Consider the following 13,476-nt stretch of genomic DNA (forward strand, 5'->3'; position numbering starts at 1 on the left):
TGATACCAATTGAAACACAGCCCAAGGGACTGTCTTTAATACTTTTTGTACATCTATATAGAAAAGATAGTAACATTCACAATGCATTTTTAAGCTAGTTTACTCAGAAGCAACTCTAAGGTAAATGGGATTTACTCTCTAGTATGTACATTTGGGACTACAGCCTAAAGGTAAATTTCATACGCCGCCTTTAAGGCTGATTGGTGTTTCTATATATTATGGCAACTGAGCAACCTTCCTTTATTGGAGAGATTGCTTGTTAGTGGCCCAGGATGGATGGTAGATGGTTCCTAAATAGGCGCTAATAGTTCAGAAATAGTTGGAAGACCTCTCTTGAGTGTTTTGAATAGAGGAGGCTATCAAAGCTTGGAGGATGGCATACCCAAACTAAGAGAAGGGGCTTTAAGTATGGTGTGTGGGGGGGTATGTGTGTGTTTGAAGAAACAAAAGAAGCAATTTTTGGAATAATCTGTCTAGGGGCAGGCAAAAGCAGTGGGAGAGCTGAAAGTCGGTTGAAGGCTAGAAGCATTTTGGGGTGCAGGGTGACATGCTCTGGAGATCTGGTAGTGCAGGGGGGCCCAACATGGCACCCACAGGTGCCAGAACCTCAAATGGTGCCTGAGAAGGGGTCCCCAATGTGGCCCCATGGGCACCCGCAAAACTTTTTAAAATTCCCCCTGCCCCTGTTTTTAATATATGTACATGGATTTATATATATGTATAGCAATGAATACATATGGAATGCTTACAACTTTCTAGCAATTATATATAGGCTTCAATAAAAGCGGACCAAATATCCAAATAAGTGTCCATTTGAAGGTGGCATCTATATGCCACCCATTCAAATACTAGAAGCATTGTAAGGTCCTCAATCCATTGCATTATAAGAGGTGTTTATCCTTCCAATGTTGTAATATCAGTCTTTTAGCTGACAAAAGGGTGAGGAGAATCCATTCATGCTGACCATTTGTTAATTTCCATGAAACAGGTAAATAATTAAAAGGGCAAGTACATCAGTGAATATTAAAGACTGTTCCAGTACAAAATTTATCCGTGTAATAACCTCCTCCCGAAAAAGAAGCAAGTGCTGGACATTGCCAAAACATATGTTTAAAAGAAGCATTAGCTGTACTATACAGCCAGCAATTAGCCAAATTAAACAATCCCTTATTGAAGAGACTTTGTGGTCTCCAAGAGACACGAAACAAAAGTTTTTGCTGAAGAAGATGCAGCCTTAGATCCACAAAAGCGACAGATAGATGCCAAAGCAGCAATCCACTGATTAAGCAAATTCCCAAATGTGCCCATGGGTCCAAAAAGATAGGGGAACCCTGTGGTAGTGGATCTACTGTCTGGCAAGAATGCACATGCTGTTCGCTTCCATTTATGCAGCTGGATCCAGATTTAAGCATGAGCAACTGGGCTGGCAGAAGCGGATTTCCTTGCCCCTCTTCTCCATGGCAGCCCTTTCAGGCCTCTGAAAGTATGACACAGAGGGTCCGGGGACCCTGCTGAATGGGATGAGCTGTGATGTGGGTGGGAAGGGTGGGATCCCTAAAATTCAGACAGAGGCACTGTTAAGTTCGCATTTATGAAATATATATGACACGGAGTATTCACTTGTAGGCCCAAATGACAAGAGGCTGTTTACTGAGGGACAGGCTAACACTGAACTAGATAAGAAAACAAAAGTAAGCACAAGCACAAGCTAAAGGGGTGGAATCTTAACTCCAACCCATAATAACTGGAGACAATATTTAACTCTATAGTTCCAATTACTACATTTCTTAGGGATGTCTGCGGAATCCGCCACAGACTCAAATGAGGCCAAATTCCATTGAATTCAGCCCCCCGGAGTCCGTGGCGGAACAGATGTACTCACCTCCGCCTCCCGGACCCAGGCGGACCAAATCCTCCCACCTGGCAGCTCCATTCGGGAAGTGATCCGGATGCAAATGGCGTCCGCGACACCATTTGTGTCCCTGTATTTTGTCGTGATAGGCTACGCGTTTGAATTTGCATAGATAGTTGCGTAGCCTATCGCGTGAAAAAGCAGGGACGCAAATGGCATTGCAGATGCCATTTGCGTTCGGATCACTTCCTGTTTCCGCCCAGCAGTGGTACGGACAATGGCGGCCGTATCGCCGGCGGAACAGACCTGGCCGGCGGCTCCATGGAGTTAACGCGGAGCAGAGCCAGCCAGCAAGGATTCCGGGGGGGGGGGGACGGATTGCCTCCGCCACCGGCAGACCCTCCCGCAGACGCAAGGTAAGGGATTTGTACATCCCTAACATTTCTCCCCCGTCAATTCACAACTCGGACATAGTCCTTCAAATAATCAGGAGCCCTTCACTCTCTGACTGGATAACACTTTTCCTCAGGAGTAGGCTCTAGCTCCTGAGGTATCTGTCCATCCTTAGTGTCTCTGACTTGCTGACTGACAGTTTTTGTTAACGGACCCCCGTGACTAAGCTCAGTATTTTCCCTGGGCTCCACTTCTGGCATAAACTCATTCCCTTCAGGTGAATGCTCTGGTTCTTCTTGTGTGTTTTCTTCTTGTACGCGGATGTCATACTGACATCGCCTGACTACTTTGACCACTTTGAATGATAAATGTCCCATTTGTGCTTGGAACCTGCCTGGAATCCATCAAGGTTGGTGGGTACTGAAGCTTTTTGTATACCCCCAAGACTATTTGGCATGATAATCATGTAGGCATTTTTTACTGGTCTGTTTTCTCTGCACTTCTCCCTTCATGTCAGGATTCAGTAAGTCCAGATGAGTCCTTATCCTCCTTCCTATCAGCAGTTGTGGTTTGAGGTATGGTCCTGTATTTCAAAAGGAAGCGAGCCAATTTTACTTCTAAACTTCCCATAGTCATTTTTCTTATCGCTTCTTTAAAAGCCCTCATCGCTCTTTCTGCCAGACCATTTGAAGCTGGGTGATAATCACAGAATCATAGAATCATAGAATAGTAAGGTTGGAAGGGGCCTACAAGGCCACCGAGTCCAACAATAAAGTGAGGTCTGAATATGTTTTATCCCATTTTTGTTAAGGAAGTCTTTAAATTCATGACTCATAAAGTTGGATGCATTATCAGTGGCCACTACCATCACCAGGCCATATATGGCAAAAGTCTGTCGAAGTTTGTTACAAGTTGCTTCTGCGGTTGTGGACTTCTTCCAACCATTTTGAATGAGCGTCTATGAAGATCAAAAACATCTTCCCTAAATAGGGGCCCGTATAGTCTATGTGCAAATGAAACCAAGGCTGCCCTGGCCATTCCCATGGGTGCAAGGGGGCCTGTACTGGAGTCTGTTGATGCTGTTGATACTGGGAGTAGTGATTAACCACTCCTTCCAGGTCTTCATCCAAGTGTGGCCACCAGATATAGCTACAAGCTAGAGCTTTCATCCAGACAATTCCAGGATGGGCCTCATGTAATTCCTTCAGCACTTTTTGGTGTCCTTGTGGAGGTATCACAACTTGTGTGCCCCACAAGATGCAGCCATCCTCTATGCTCAGTTCTGTACTCCTTGTCCATAAGGAATGAAATTCTTTTCCTGAATTCTGTTTTGGCCATCCCCGTAAGATGTAGTACATTACCCATGATAGTAAAGGATCCTGTTGAGTCCAGCTCCTGATCTGGAAGGCCTTCAGGGGGGTCTGCTCCAGATACTCTAACAACGCAATGACTTCCCCAGAGTGCTCTTCAGAAGGGGCCGATTCTGAAAGTGGTAATCTGCTGAGCGCATCAGGATTCCCATGTTGAGTGCCTGCCTTGTAGAGGATCTTGTACTCATACTCTGCTAGGGTCAATGCCCATTGCTGTAATTGGACAGCAACCATTGTGGGTATTGCTTTATTCTCTTTAAATAGCCTCACCAAGAATTTGTGGTCTGTTATGATGGTGAAAGGCTTCCCAAACAGATTCTGGTGAAACTTCTTTATGCCAAATATAATAGCTAGACTTTCCTTTTCCAACTGAAAATAGGCCCGTTCTGCTTTAATTAGTGTCCTGGAGGCATAACCGATAGGCCGTTCTTCTGCTGAATCTATTTTATGGGATAGAATGGTTCCTAGTCCATAGGATGAAGCATCACAGGACAGAATCAACTCTTCTTTGGTGGGGTCAAAATGGACTAAACATTCTGCAGATTTGAGTAACTTCTTAGACTCTTGGAAAGCCCCTCTTTGTCTGTCTCCTCAGTGTCATGATGTTCCTTTTCTTAAGCAGTAATATAAAGGTTCTAGCAGGCCAGAAAGGTTTGGGAAGAATTGATGATAATAATTCTACATCCCTAGGTATACCTGGAATTCTGACGTATTTTGTGGGGCTGGTGCCTTTTCAATTGCAATTACTTTGTCTGCCATGGTATGAATTCCATCCATATTGATCTTAAAACCTAGGTACTGAACTTCAGGCTTCATAAAAAAGCATTTTTTGTTGTTTCAAATGTATCCCTGTTTCTTCCAGGGCTTCTTCACATGGAGCTTTTATCCTGCTATTGAGATTGGTTACTCACAGAAGTTTGCAGGTCCTTTATATGACGTTGTTAACCTCCACGGCATCTAACGCACTAAATGACCTATATTTCATTTTTTAAAAGATTGGAGATAGTGTTCTATCAGATTACGGCGCTTGTGTTCCACTTGAGTTCCCTCGGAAAACCTGCAGTCAGAGGAGCTAGATAGACCACAGCGGCTGTATAGTGAAACATATGGAAGACTCAGATAAGGGGGGAAAGGGCAGGGGCAAAGGAAGCGCGTGTAAAGGGATTCTGTCATGATCCTGCATTTAAAACCGAAGCAGAAAGCCCCATTTTAAATGCAGGATTTTAGGCTGATGTAGAGATGCTCAACATTTAACTCTATAGTTTCCAATTACTACAAGCACCTTACATAAGCAGAGCTCTTCCATCAATGGAAGGCAGAGTCTGGATCCAACCCAGTTTCTATATTTGTGAATAAAGGAAATAATATTTTAAAATGCTGTAAATCTCTAGTGCTTTCTCCTCCAATGGAAACAAAAAAAACCTGGGTAGTGTTGCCCCCAGATCTTCTCACTGCTCAGGGAAATGAGAAGCACATAATCTATGTGAAACTTAATATATATGAAACTGAAACATCAGTTAAAATTTCAGCAGCACAACTCATTACTTGTGAATGGAGAATACTTTGTCTCCCATTTGATGGGATCAAAATGGCCACAAAATCAATCACCTTCTATTGTCATATCCTTTACCTTTCCTGCAAATGATCAGAGGCCCAGCAAGCCCAGAAGCAACATCCTTTGGGGCATCTATATGTGAGTGATAAATCCTGGTCACACAGTTATTATCTCCCTCCGCTGGACCATGATCTTCAGTAACAGTCCACCTATAAACATACTGCTCTCCTGGTTGCACAGCATCATCTTTCTTTTGCAAACCTGAGGTCATGTCAGGATAAAAAGCACCTAGGAAATATAACAAATAGTGCAAGCAATATTATTATACTGATTTGTTTTGTCTTTATAGTTGTCTTATTATGGCTAATTAATTGTGATTTTTAATTTGTTTTTACTTGTATGTTTCCCAGAGAACACATATTTTCAGTGTATATCTATAACATGCCTTTTGAATCAAGAAAGAATGTTCTGCTACCATTTTTTCCGTCCTGCCTGGAAACATTAGAGGTAGCCAATGATGGGAACAGGAAAACAGAGTCATAGAGTGTCTACCAGTAATGAAACCCTATTCCAGGGGTACTGAACCTCTTTCAGACTGAGGGCTGAAATCAATTTCACAAAAGCTCTTCGGGGGGCCCATATTGCAATGGTGGGCAGGGCTGAAGGCAAAAGGAAGTGGGGCCAAAATTCAAACAAAAAACCCACCACCCAACATATTTTAGCTTAAAGCTCTTAGGTCCAGTAACTAAGAGGCTCTTCAACCTTTTAGGGTAAACAGAACAAAAGCCAGAAAACCATAAAATGATCAGTGGTCAGGGAAACGGGACATAACCATCCAGGAAACCCTGAATAGGACCCCAGATGGCCAGATTGAAGCACAGGCCCAAGGTTCAACATCCCTGCCCTATTCACATCTTCATAGTGAAATGGGATAATGGAAGCAGTTCCCACCCCTTGATCTATGTGTGAACATTTGCTGTTGTGAACAGAGCCATCTGTGCATAGAATAGGATCTTCCATGCAATCAGGAACTCTGAAAAAACAGATTTCCTGATCACAGAGAGAGAATCCTACACTCATCCCATACAGTTGCATGCAGGGGCTCTCTTCAGACCTTAAAATCAACACACATAGGTCCATATGGGGGCTTCTGCCACCTTAATCCTGCTCTCCCCACTGCTTGCATTCAATTGAACATCTCAAAATCCATCCATCTACATTTGAACTTGTCAGACTAGTTCAATTGATTTAAGTGGTCTGTTGGCTACTTTGAAACTTGGTATGTTCTTCACAGAAATTAGGGTGTCCACTGTCTACACACCATTTATGCTATTCTGTTTAACAGGAATTTTTTAATTCAGTTGGACTTTCTGAGGTCTTGTGAGAAGAGCATCGGGTGAATCCTACCTTCATTTCCTTTTGTGTATTTGACACCATGGGGATGAAGAGTGTAGGGTCTCGAAGCAAAATTTTTCAGGTGGACGGTAATGTTGTCTCCAACTTCTGCTTCAACAATGGGGCCTAGGAAGCCCAGCCACAAAGGTTTTTCAACAATGTTCTTGTATGAGTCATCCGTGTATTGCCTGTATACAGCCTTTTTATATGTGCTTCCTATCCGGTCTGGGCCTTGTTGGAGAAAGGCACTAGCATGCCTGAAACACAGAATCATATAATCCTAGGTCCTTTTTAAAAAATACATTTGTTTACAAGAATTACCGCTAAGCATAGGCTCTCAACACAACAAATATTGTAGGTCTCACGATAGCTATCAATATATATTTCGTTGTTGCTCTTTGCCTGAGGGCCCCAAAGCACAAGGGGTTAAAATATGCAATAATATTAATACATATTTAATTATTTGTATTCAATATTAAATAATATTATTATTAATATTATAATACATTACAAAGAAAAATACACAATAAAATACAGCATAATTAAAATCAAAATGAACAAATCCAAAACCCAGCAATGAAATCATAAATAAATGATTTCTTGATCTATTTAGAGGCCAAAGAAAATATAAATGTGAAAGAGAACAAAGCCAGCCCTCCATCTCCCTGCCAGGTCTTATCATATGACCAGGACTCACAAACAGGAAGTTGTTTCTTAAAGGTACAGTAACCTTTTCTTATAATGATCTACAAGGATCCAAAAACCCCTTAGCCATAGTTTTTACTCAGTCATCCCCACTTTCCTGTCATGTTATTGCAACTCAGAGATCACCACCACCACCACCACCACCACCACCATACTTTTAAATTCATCACTGATTCAGGAAATTAAGCAATGGCAGCTGCTCCGGCTTGCTTTTCCCCCTGTCCCAGGTTGCCAAGTCTCAAGGTTTTAGCTTTGTTCTCAGCATCTTTAGTAGAGGAGTAACATTTTGGGATGACAGGCCAAAAGAAACAAGGGGCAGAATGTTTTTTTGGGTCCATCGCAGGAGTGCACCTAAAGTGAAAGAATAAGATACGTGTTGAGTAAAGAACAGGGCTGGAGCCAGGGGTTGGCATCACAGGGAACCTTCCAAGGCCCCTACCCCGGCAGAATGTCCACTGACTCCTGGAGCCTCCTAGCTTGTTGCCCTTGCTGTTGTAGCCTCTTTGCCTGTCCTCTCTGTGCAGGCAAGCAAGGTCAAGAGTGTTTCAGAGTTGGTAGATTGCATCTTATACAATCAACCACTCTGCTTTATAAACAAATATTTAAATTTTATTTAAACAAGAGGCTTTTCCACAGAGCTCTCTCAGACTGTGGCTTCTCTCTCCCCAGGCCAGAAGCAGAGGTTGTTGCCCTGATCTACTTCCTGGTTCTTCCCAGGGAGCACAACCCATTCACACAGAACCCGCTAGTTCCTTCATATTGTTACAAAGTATGAGCAGATGGAGCAGAATTCTGCCTTGTGCTCTCCCACTGAATACTGGTGCAAGTTGGGCCAGAGAAAGAGAGCGAATGAATGAGCAGCAGACCTAGGGTGGCAGGGTGGCCTTCTTTACAAAGGACAGTCCTCTATTTTGGAGAGCTGGCAGAGGACAGTCCTCTATTTGAAGTCCAGTCCAAGTCTGGATTAAAGTCAAAGAATCATAAGGAGGGGATAGCAGGGGCCTTGAAGTTGCCCATGAATAGTTAGCCCCCCAAGAGCAGACTGAGCAGGTAGGTACACAGGCCACCTACTTAGTTTTCTCCGCTATGGTGAGATGTCTTGTAATTCTATTTAGAAATTATTATGATTATTTCTAAATATGTACCTATACATATAAATTTGCATATGCAAATTGGTGTTATCTTTTGCCCTTTTTTGGTGATGCATTTCCTCTTCTTTGGCAACGTGCAAGTGGCTACTCTAACCAGGCTTCACTCTCTGAGCCACCTCATACTGCCATACTCCGACCCCATAGCCTGCAAAGGCTAACTCCCTGCCAGAACGAATAACCTGTGCCCCTGTTCTATAAGGCGCAAGCCCATTGCTCTTCCAGGTTTCATTCCACTGTTCTCAGGCTTTGCTTTATCTCAGCGATTGGATATCAGGAAACCTGGCAATGCTACCTGGCAGGTGCTGCTTCCAAACTCCAATCGATTTGGGGGACTGTACAGTTTCAAAAGGAGACCAATGTTATTGCAAATGGTCGGTTATGAGCTTGTTTTCAGGAAGCTCTGTGAGCCACAAATTAAATTGGAGGTGCATGTTGTTATTGGCTCTTCTTGGGTCTGTCCAAATAATTCATATTTAATTGTAAGGCTTCCTGTTGACAGAGGCATTGTGTCCTTTTCCTTCGCTTTCCCTGCAAAGATAATAGCTTTCATAAAAACACTGCCTCATAGCTAAAATTCCCAAGGGCTCCAAGGGTTTAAGCTGAGGTTAAAAGGGAAACATCAAGCATTAGAGGCTAAAGCCTTTCCCCCGTGGAACGTCACTGCTCTCAGTGAATTTTCACCAAGAAGGAATTTGACCCTCTGCCTCTGTGATTTGTCAGAGAGCTCATAGAACAGCAGGCCTACAAGGACAGTGAAGGTCTGTTGTATGTCTTCTGTCGACACTGCTCAGCCTTTCCTTACACTTTCCTCTTCAGACATACTTTGTGAATGTATTGTTATTGCTAGCCAGTGAGGCATTAGTGTTTTTAAGTTCTTTGGATTTCTTTTCCTTTCTTGCCTGCCTGTTTTCTGCACAGAAAATAAGCCTGATGTATACGATGCCTGGGTTGCACAAATAGATGGCCTAATGCCAGGATCAACGTTGTTGATTATTAATGCTAGAACAGCCGTTGTCATTGTGATGACTGTTGTGCTGTTATCCTGGGGAACTTTGATGCATTCAGCCTGAGGTGAACCTTGACAGAGCTCCCCTTTGTCGACGTTCTGCTTTTGATTCCTGCTCACTCAACACTTCTCTGGACACAGATTGTGGTTTCTCCACTTCGATGCCTTTCTGGAATGCAGCAGCCATGACCTCAACTTCACTTCTTGGAAGACCACTGCTAATTCTCAAGTCATTGATTCTGTGCTGATTCACCCAACCAGCCTGAGGGATCTGGGTTTAGGGTGGCCACTCATAAATCACCAAAAAAAGAGGACACACATTTGCATAAAATTTGCATGTGCTAATTTATATGGATAGATGCAAATTTAGAAATAATTATTATAATTTAAATAGAAATGCAGTACATCTTGCCATAGTACAGAAGACAGTAATCAGGTGACCTGTGTGCCTGCCTGTTCAGTCTGCTGTCCTGGTGATGGACAACCATTCTTATGCTTTATCTTTACTCCATCTCTACACCAGCCTAAAATCCCGCATTTAAAACAAGGCGTTCTGCTTCTGTTTTAAATGCAGGATCACAACGGATTCCCTTTACACATGCTTCCTCCCCCCTCTTTCCCCTTCCTTTTCCCCCTTATCTGAGTCTTCCATATGTTTCATTATACAGCCACTAGATGGCACTGTGGTCTAGCTCCTCTTATCGCGGGTTTTCCTCTTTTCATGAGGGAACTCAACCAGAATGCAAGCGGGGTAATTTGATAGCTCATTATCTCTGATCTATTTAAACATGGAATAAAGGTAATTTACTGCGGGAGACACACTGGAGGTTAACGACATCATCTAAAGGACCCGCAAACTTCCATGAGTAACCAATCTCAATAGCAGGCTAAAAGCTCTGAGTGAAGAAGCCCTTAAACTGGAATTGGACAGGGCTGCCCTTTAAACAGAGGACAACTTCAAATAGAGGATGGTTCTCTGGCAGTCTTTCAAATAGAGGACTCTCCTCTGTAAAGTAAGACACATGGCCAGCCTATCCAGGTTGCAGACAGGCATGATTAAAGGTGCAGTAGTACACTGTGAGTTCTGCACTGGATCCCAGCAGTGGTGGTACAGGGCCCTCCTCCATCCATGCAAAAAGAAGGGAGATGTATCTTGAGAGCTGCCCCTCTTCTCCTTTAGAGAGGAAGCCAAAGGAAGGAGAACCAGTGGCTGTTCCTGCATGTCAAACTGGCCCAGGGCTGTGTCCTGCCCCCACATCAGAAACATTCCAGGTCCTTCCCTGAATTTTCAGTGTTTTTTTTAATGTCTCTCTAGCCCTTTTCATTGTGGACATATGGATAGTATTCTACCCAGTTGGTCATCAAGAAATAGTACAATTAAATAAATTAAATACCTCCAAACAGGTTGAGCTAACTATATTTATATCCTTTCTGTTCTTTGATTATTCCCCACATGCTTAGGCCACCTCACCACAAAAGTTCTGGGCTGAACTGGCTTTAGGTGTGAATTTAGGCACTGGAAATAAGCTCTCCCTTCCCAGGGAATCACCTTTTTTCTTACATAAAATTAGTTTTAAAATGCAAAGGTGAACACGGCTCCTTTACCTTTAATAGTGCTGTACAATATAACATCTTGGTAGGCACAACTTGTCTTGCAAGTTTTAGAAAAGCTGAATCTACTGAAATGTCCTCTTCTGCATGACCATAGCAAATACTGGAGTTGTATCCTGGGGGCCATCTACATGGCACCGCTTTCACCCTTCACTCTGTTGTAACTGCGCAGCATGGCAGCTGCGAATTAGCTTCTGCTGCTGTTATACACGTGCGATTTACTGTGGACTGCCCAGACAGGAAAATCCACTCTGCCCTCTTTTTTTTACCATTATATTTAAATGCACAGCTGCACAGGCACGTGAGCATGAGGGTGCAACACTTTGGGTTTTAGTGGCTGTTTTGTATTTTAGGGGTGCTGTTGTGTCTGTCCATTCCTCATTAGGTAAAATGTGGGTTGTCTGCTCCTTCATTACTATGCCAAGTGTTTGGCAGTTCTCCAGCCCAAGACTCTCACGTTGGCTTGCAAATGCCAAGGCATGAGAGGTACATGCCTACCCATCATTCCAAAATGGTGGCTGAAGTTGGTCCTGGTCTTCTGCTCCCCCAAGACTCCTCGGCCCTTGGGCACTGACTCCAAAGCAGCCATTGCAAAGATACGAAGCTGCGAAGGAGTGCGAAAGTGTGGTTGAATAAATGAGCATGCCTCTGCATGCCTCTGTAACTGTGCAGCAGCGAAGGAACGGGGAGGAGTGAAGGGACATCACAGAGTGACACAAGCACTAGAAATGTCTACAACATTCCCACCACAAAATGTGAAGTCGGTTCGGGGAAGGGATAGACAGCTCACAACTGTGGGAAACCCACAACAAACCAAAAACATTGCAGCAAAACACCTCTTTGGAAATCCACATTTTCCAGGTGAAAACCACGGATGGCTGCGAAGTGGCAACTACATTGTATGTCCCAAAGTACCTCTAATCACAGCCACCCCAGAGTAAATGGCTCGTGTAGGTGGGGCCCTGCTTTGCATTGGATCATTATGGAATATTAATTGACTAAAACCCCTTTGAAATCAATAGCGCAAAAATCGTTTATACTAAAAGTAAATGCTTATTTTCAATGCAATTAATAAAAGATGTGTATCACTTACTCTTCTTCTGAAAAAGGCTTTCCAGAAATGATGTTCTTTGTCCCAGGTGCATAATTCCAATCAGTTTCTACAATCCCAATGTAGTATTCTCTATGTACTGCATAGGCTTGTGAGAAGCAACAAGCCAGCAAGTGGCTTAGTACGAACAACTTCATTTTCTGGCCCTTATTGATGCAATGGACTAATAAAAGAGCATGTTCATTTTATAAGATCAGAGTTTCCCCCCTTTGCTTACCTTTACTTAGTTCAATAGACTGAAAGTTTGCACAATGCTTGCTAAAACACAGATAGATTTGATGCCAGTAACTTGGGCAGGTCATGACCGGCCACTCACAATGTTTTCTTTTAATTTCAGTGTTTGAGAAACTTTCCCAATCAAAAGGATTACAGGGCCCCTGCTCTGGTGAAAGTCTTTGGATTTTTCCCCCATGTGAAGTTGCATTTGGTACACCTGAAATGTCCTGTATTTCACAACATGGGAACTTTACATTTTGCTTTCAAACTAGAGGATGATGACCCAGCTCCCCTTCATTCGGTAATGGATGAATATTAAAGTTGTCAAATGTCAACAGAGCTTTTTCTTTCTTTACCCATACTAGTATATATAGAGGCATTTTTACAAAAGGTTTGTTTTACATCCCTGCTTGTTTGGTCAACAACAGCTCTTAACCAGTTGGTAATCCACAGAAGCTTAGCAACATGACAGTAGAGTTTGGGTATCAAACCTCTTTCAACCTGAGGGTTGGATTCAATTTTAGAGAAGCTCTTGGGGGCCAAATATACCAGCTTAAAGCTCTTAGCGCCAGTAACTAAGCCTTAAGAAAGGCATTTTTTCAACCTTTTTGGAATTGGAAAAAAAACCACGCAGAAGGCAGGGAACCGCAACACAACTGGCGATCGAGGAAAAGGGGGCATGGCCATCTGGGGGACCTCAAAGAGCTGGATTGGGACTACATCTGGGCCACTTTGGGGCCACGAGATTCAACACCCCTGTCGTAGAGTGTCAAATGAGAAATTCCACACTCTGCATTATCCCAAGAGCAATATGCAGTTTTAAGATGGACTCTAGGCTTTATCAACCCAGATGGATCTATCTATTCTAGTAAAATTTTGTCTGTTGACAACATCGGTATACTGCAGAACAGAAAGTTATCTTTAGGAAATACAGGTATTTTTCTTATTCTTGCTTGCCCAGGGAATGGTGGGAGCGAGCCGAGGAATGCTGGGAGTTGTAGCATGTTTTTTCTGTCTAAACATGCATAGAATTGCACCCTAAAGGTATTTTTTGGCTAGATAGACCTCTGAGCCCATCTAGCTTGCTTATGTTCATGGGAGCAGGAACAGA

At 43.1% G+C, this 13,476-nt stretch overlaps 1 protein-coding gene across 1 annotated transcript in view; it reads right to left on the bottom strand.

Annotated features, from left to right (window-relative positions):
- CP (ceruloplasmin) overlaps positions 1-12,387 on the bottom strand; it is a 48,090-nt gene extending 35,703 nt beyond the window's left edge. Inside the window, exons 1-3 of the mRNA XM_084847255.1 lie at positions 12,132-12,387; positions 6,578-6,822; positions 5,246-5,458 (exon numbers count right to left, since the gene is read on the bottom strand). Coding sequence (XP_084703381.1) covers positions 5,246-5,458; positions 6,578-6,822; positions 12,132-12,286 — 613 coding nt within the window. The 5' untranslated portion in view covers positions 12,287-12,387. The remainder of the gene's footprint in view (positions 1-5,245; positions 5,459-6,577; positions 6,823-12,131) is intronic.
- Positions 12,388-13,476: the final 1,089 nt, after the last annotated feature.

The sequence above is a fragment of the Heloderma suspectum genome, chromosome 3, assembly GCF_057233095.1.
Source record: "Heloderma suspectum isolate Gila_16-S chromosome 3, 16-S_ref, whole genome shotgun sequence".
Taxonomy (NCBI): domain Eukaryota; kingdom Metazoa; phylum Chordata; class Lepidosauria; order Squamata; family Helodermatidae; genus Heloderma; species Heloderma suspectum.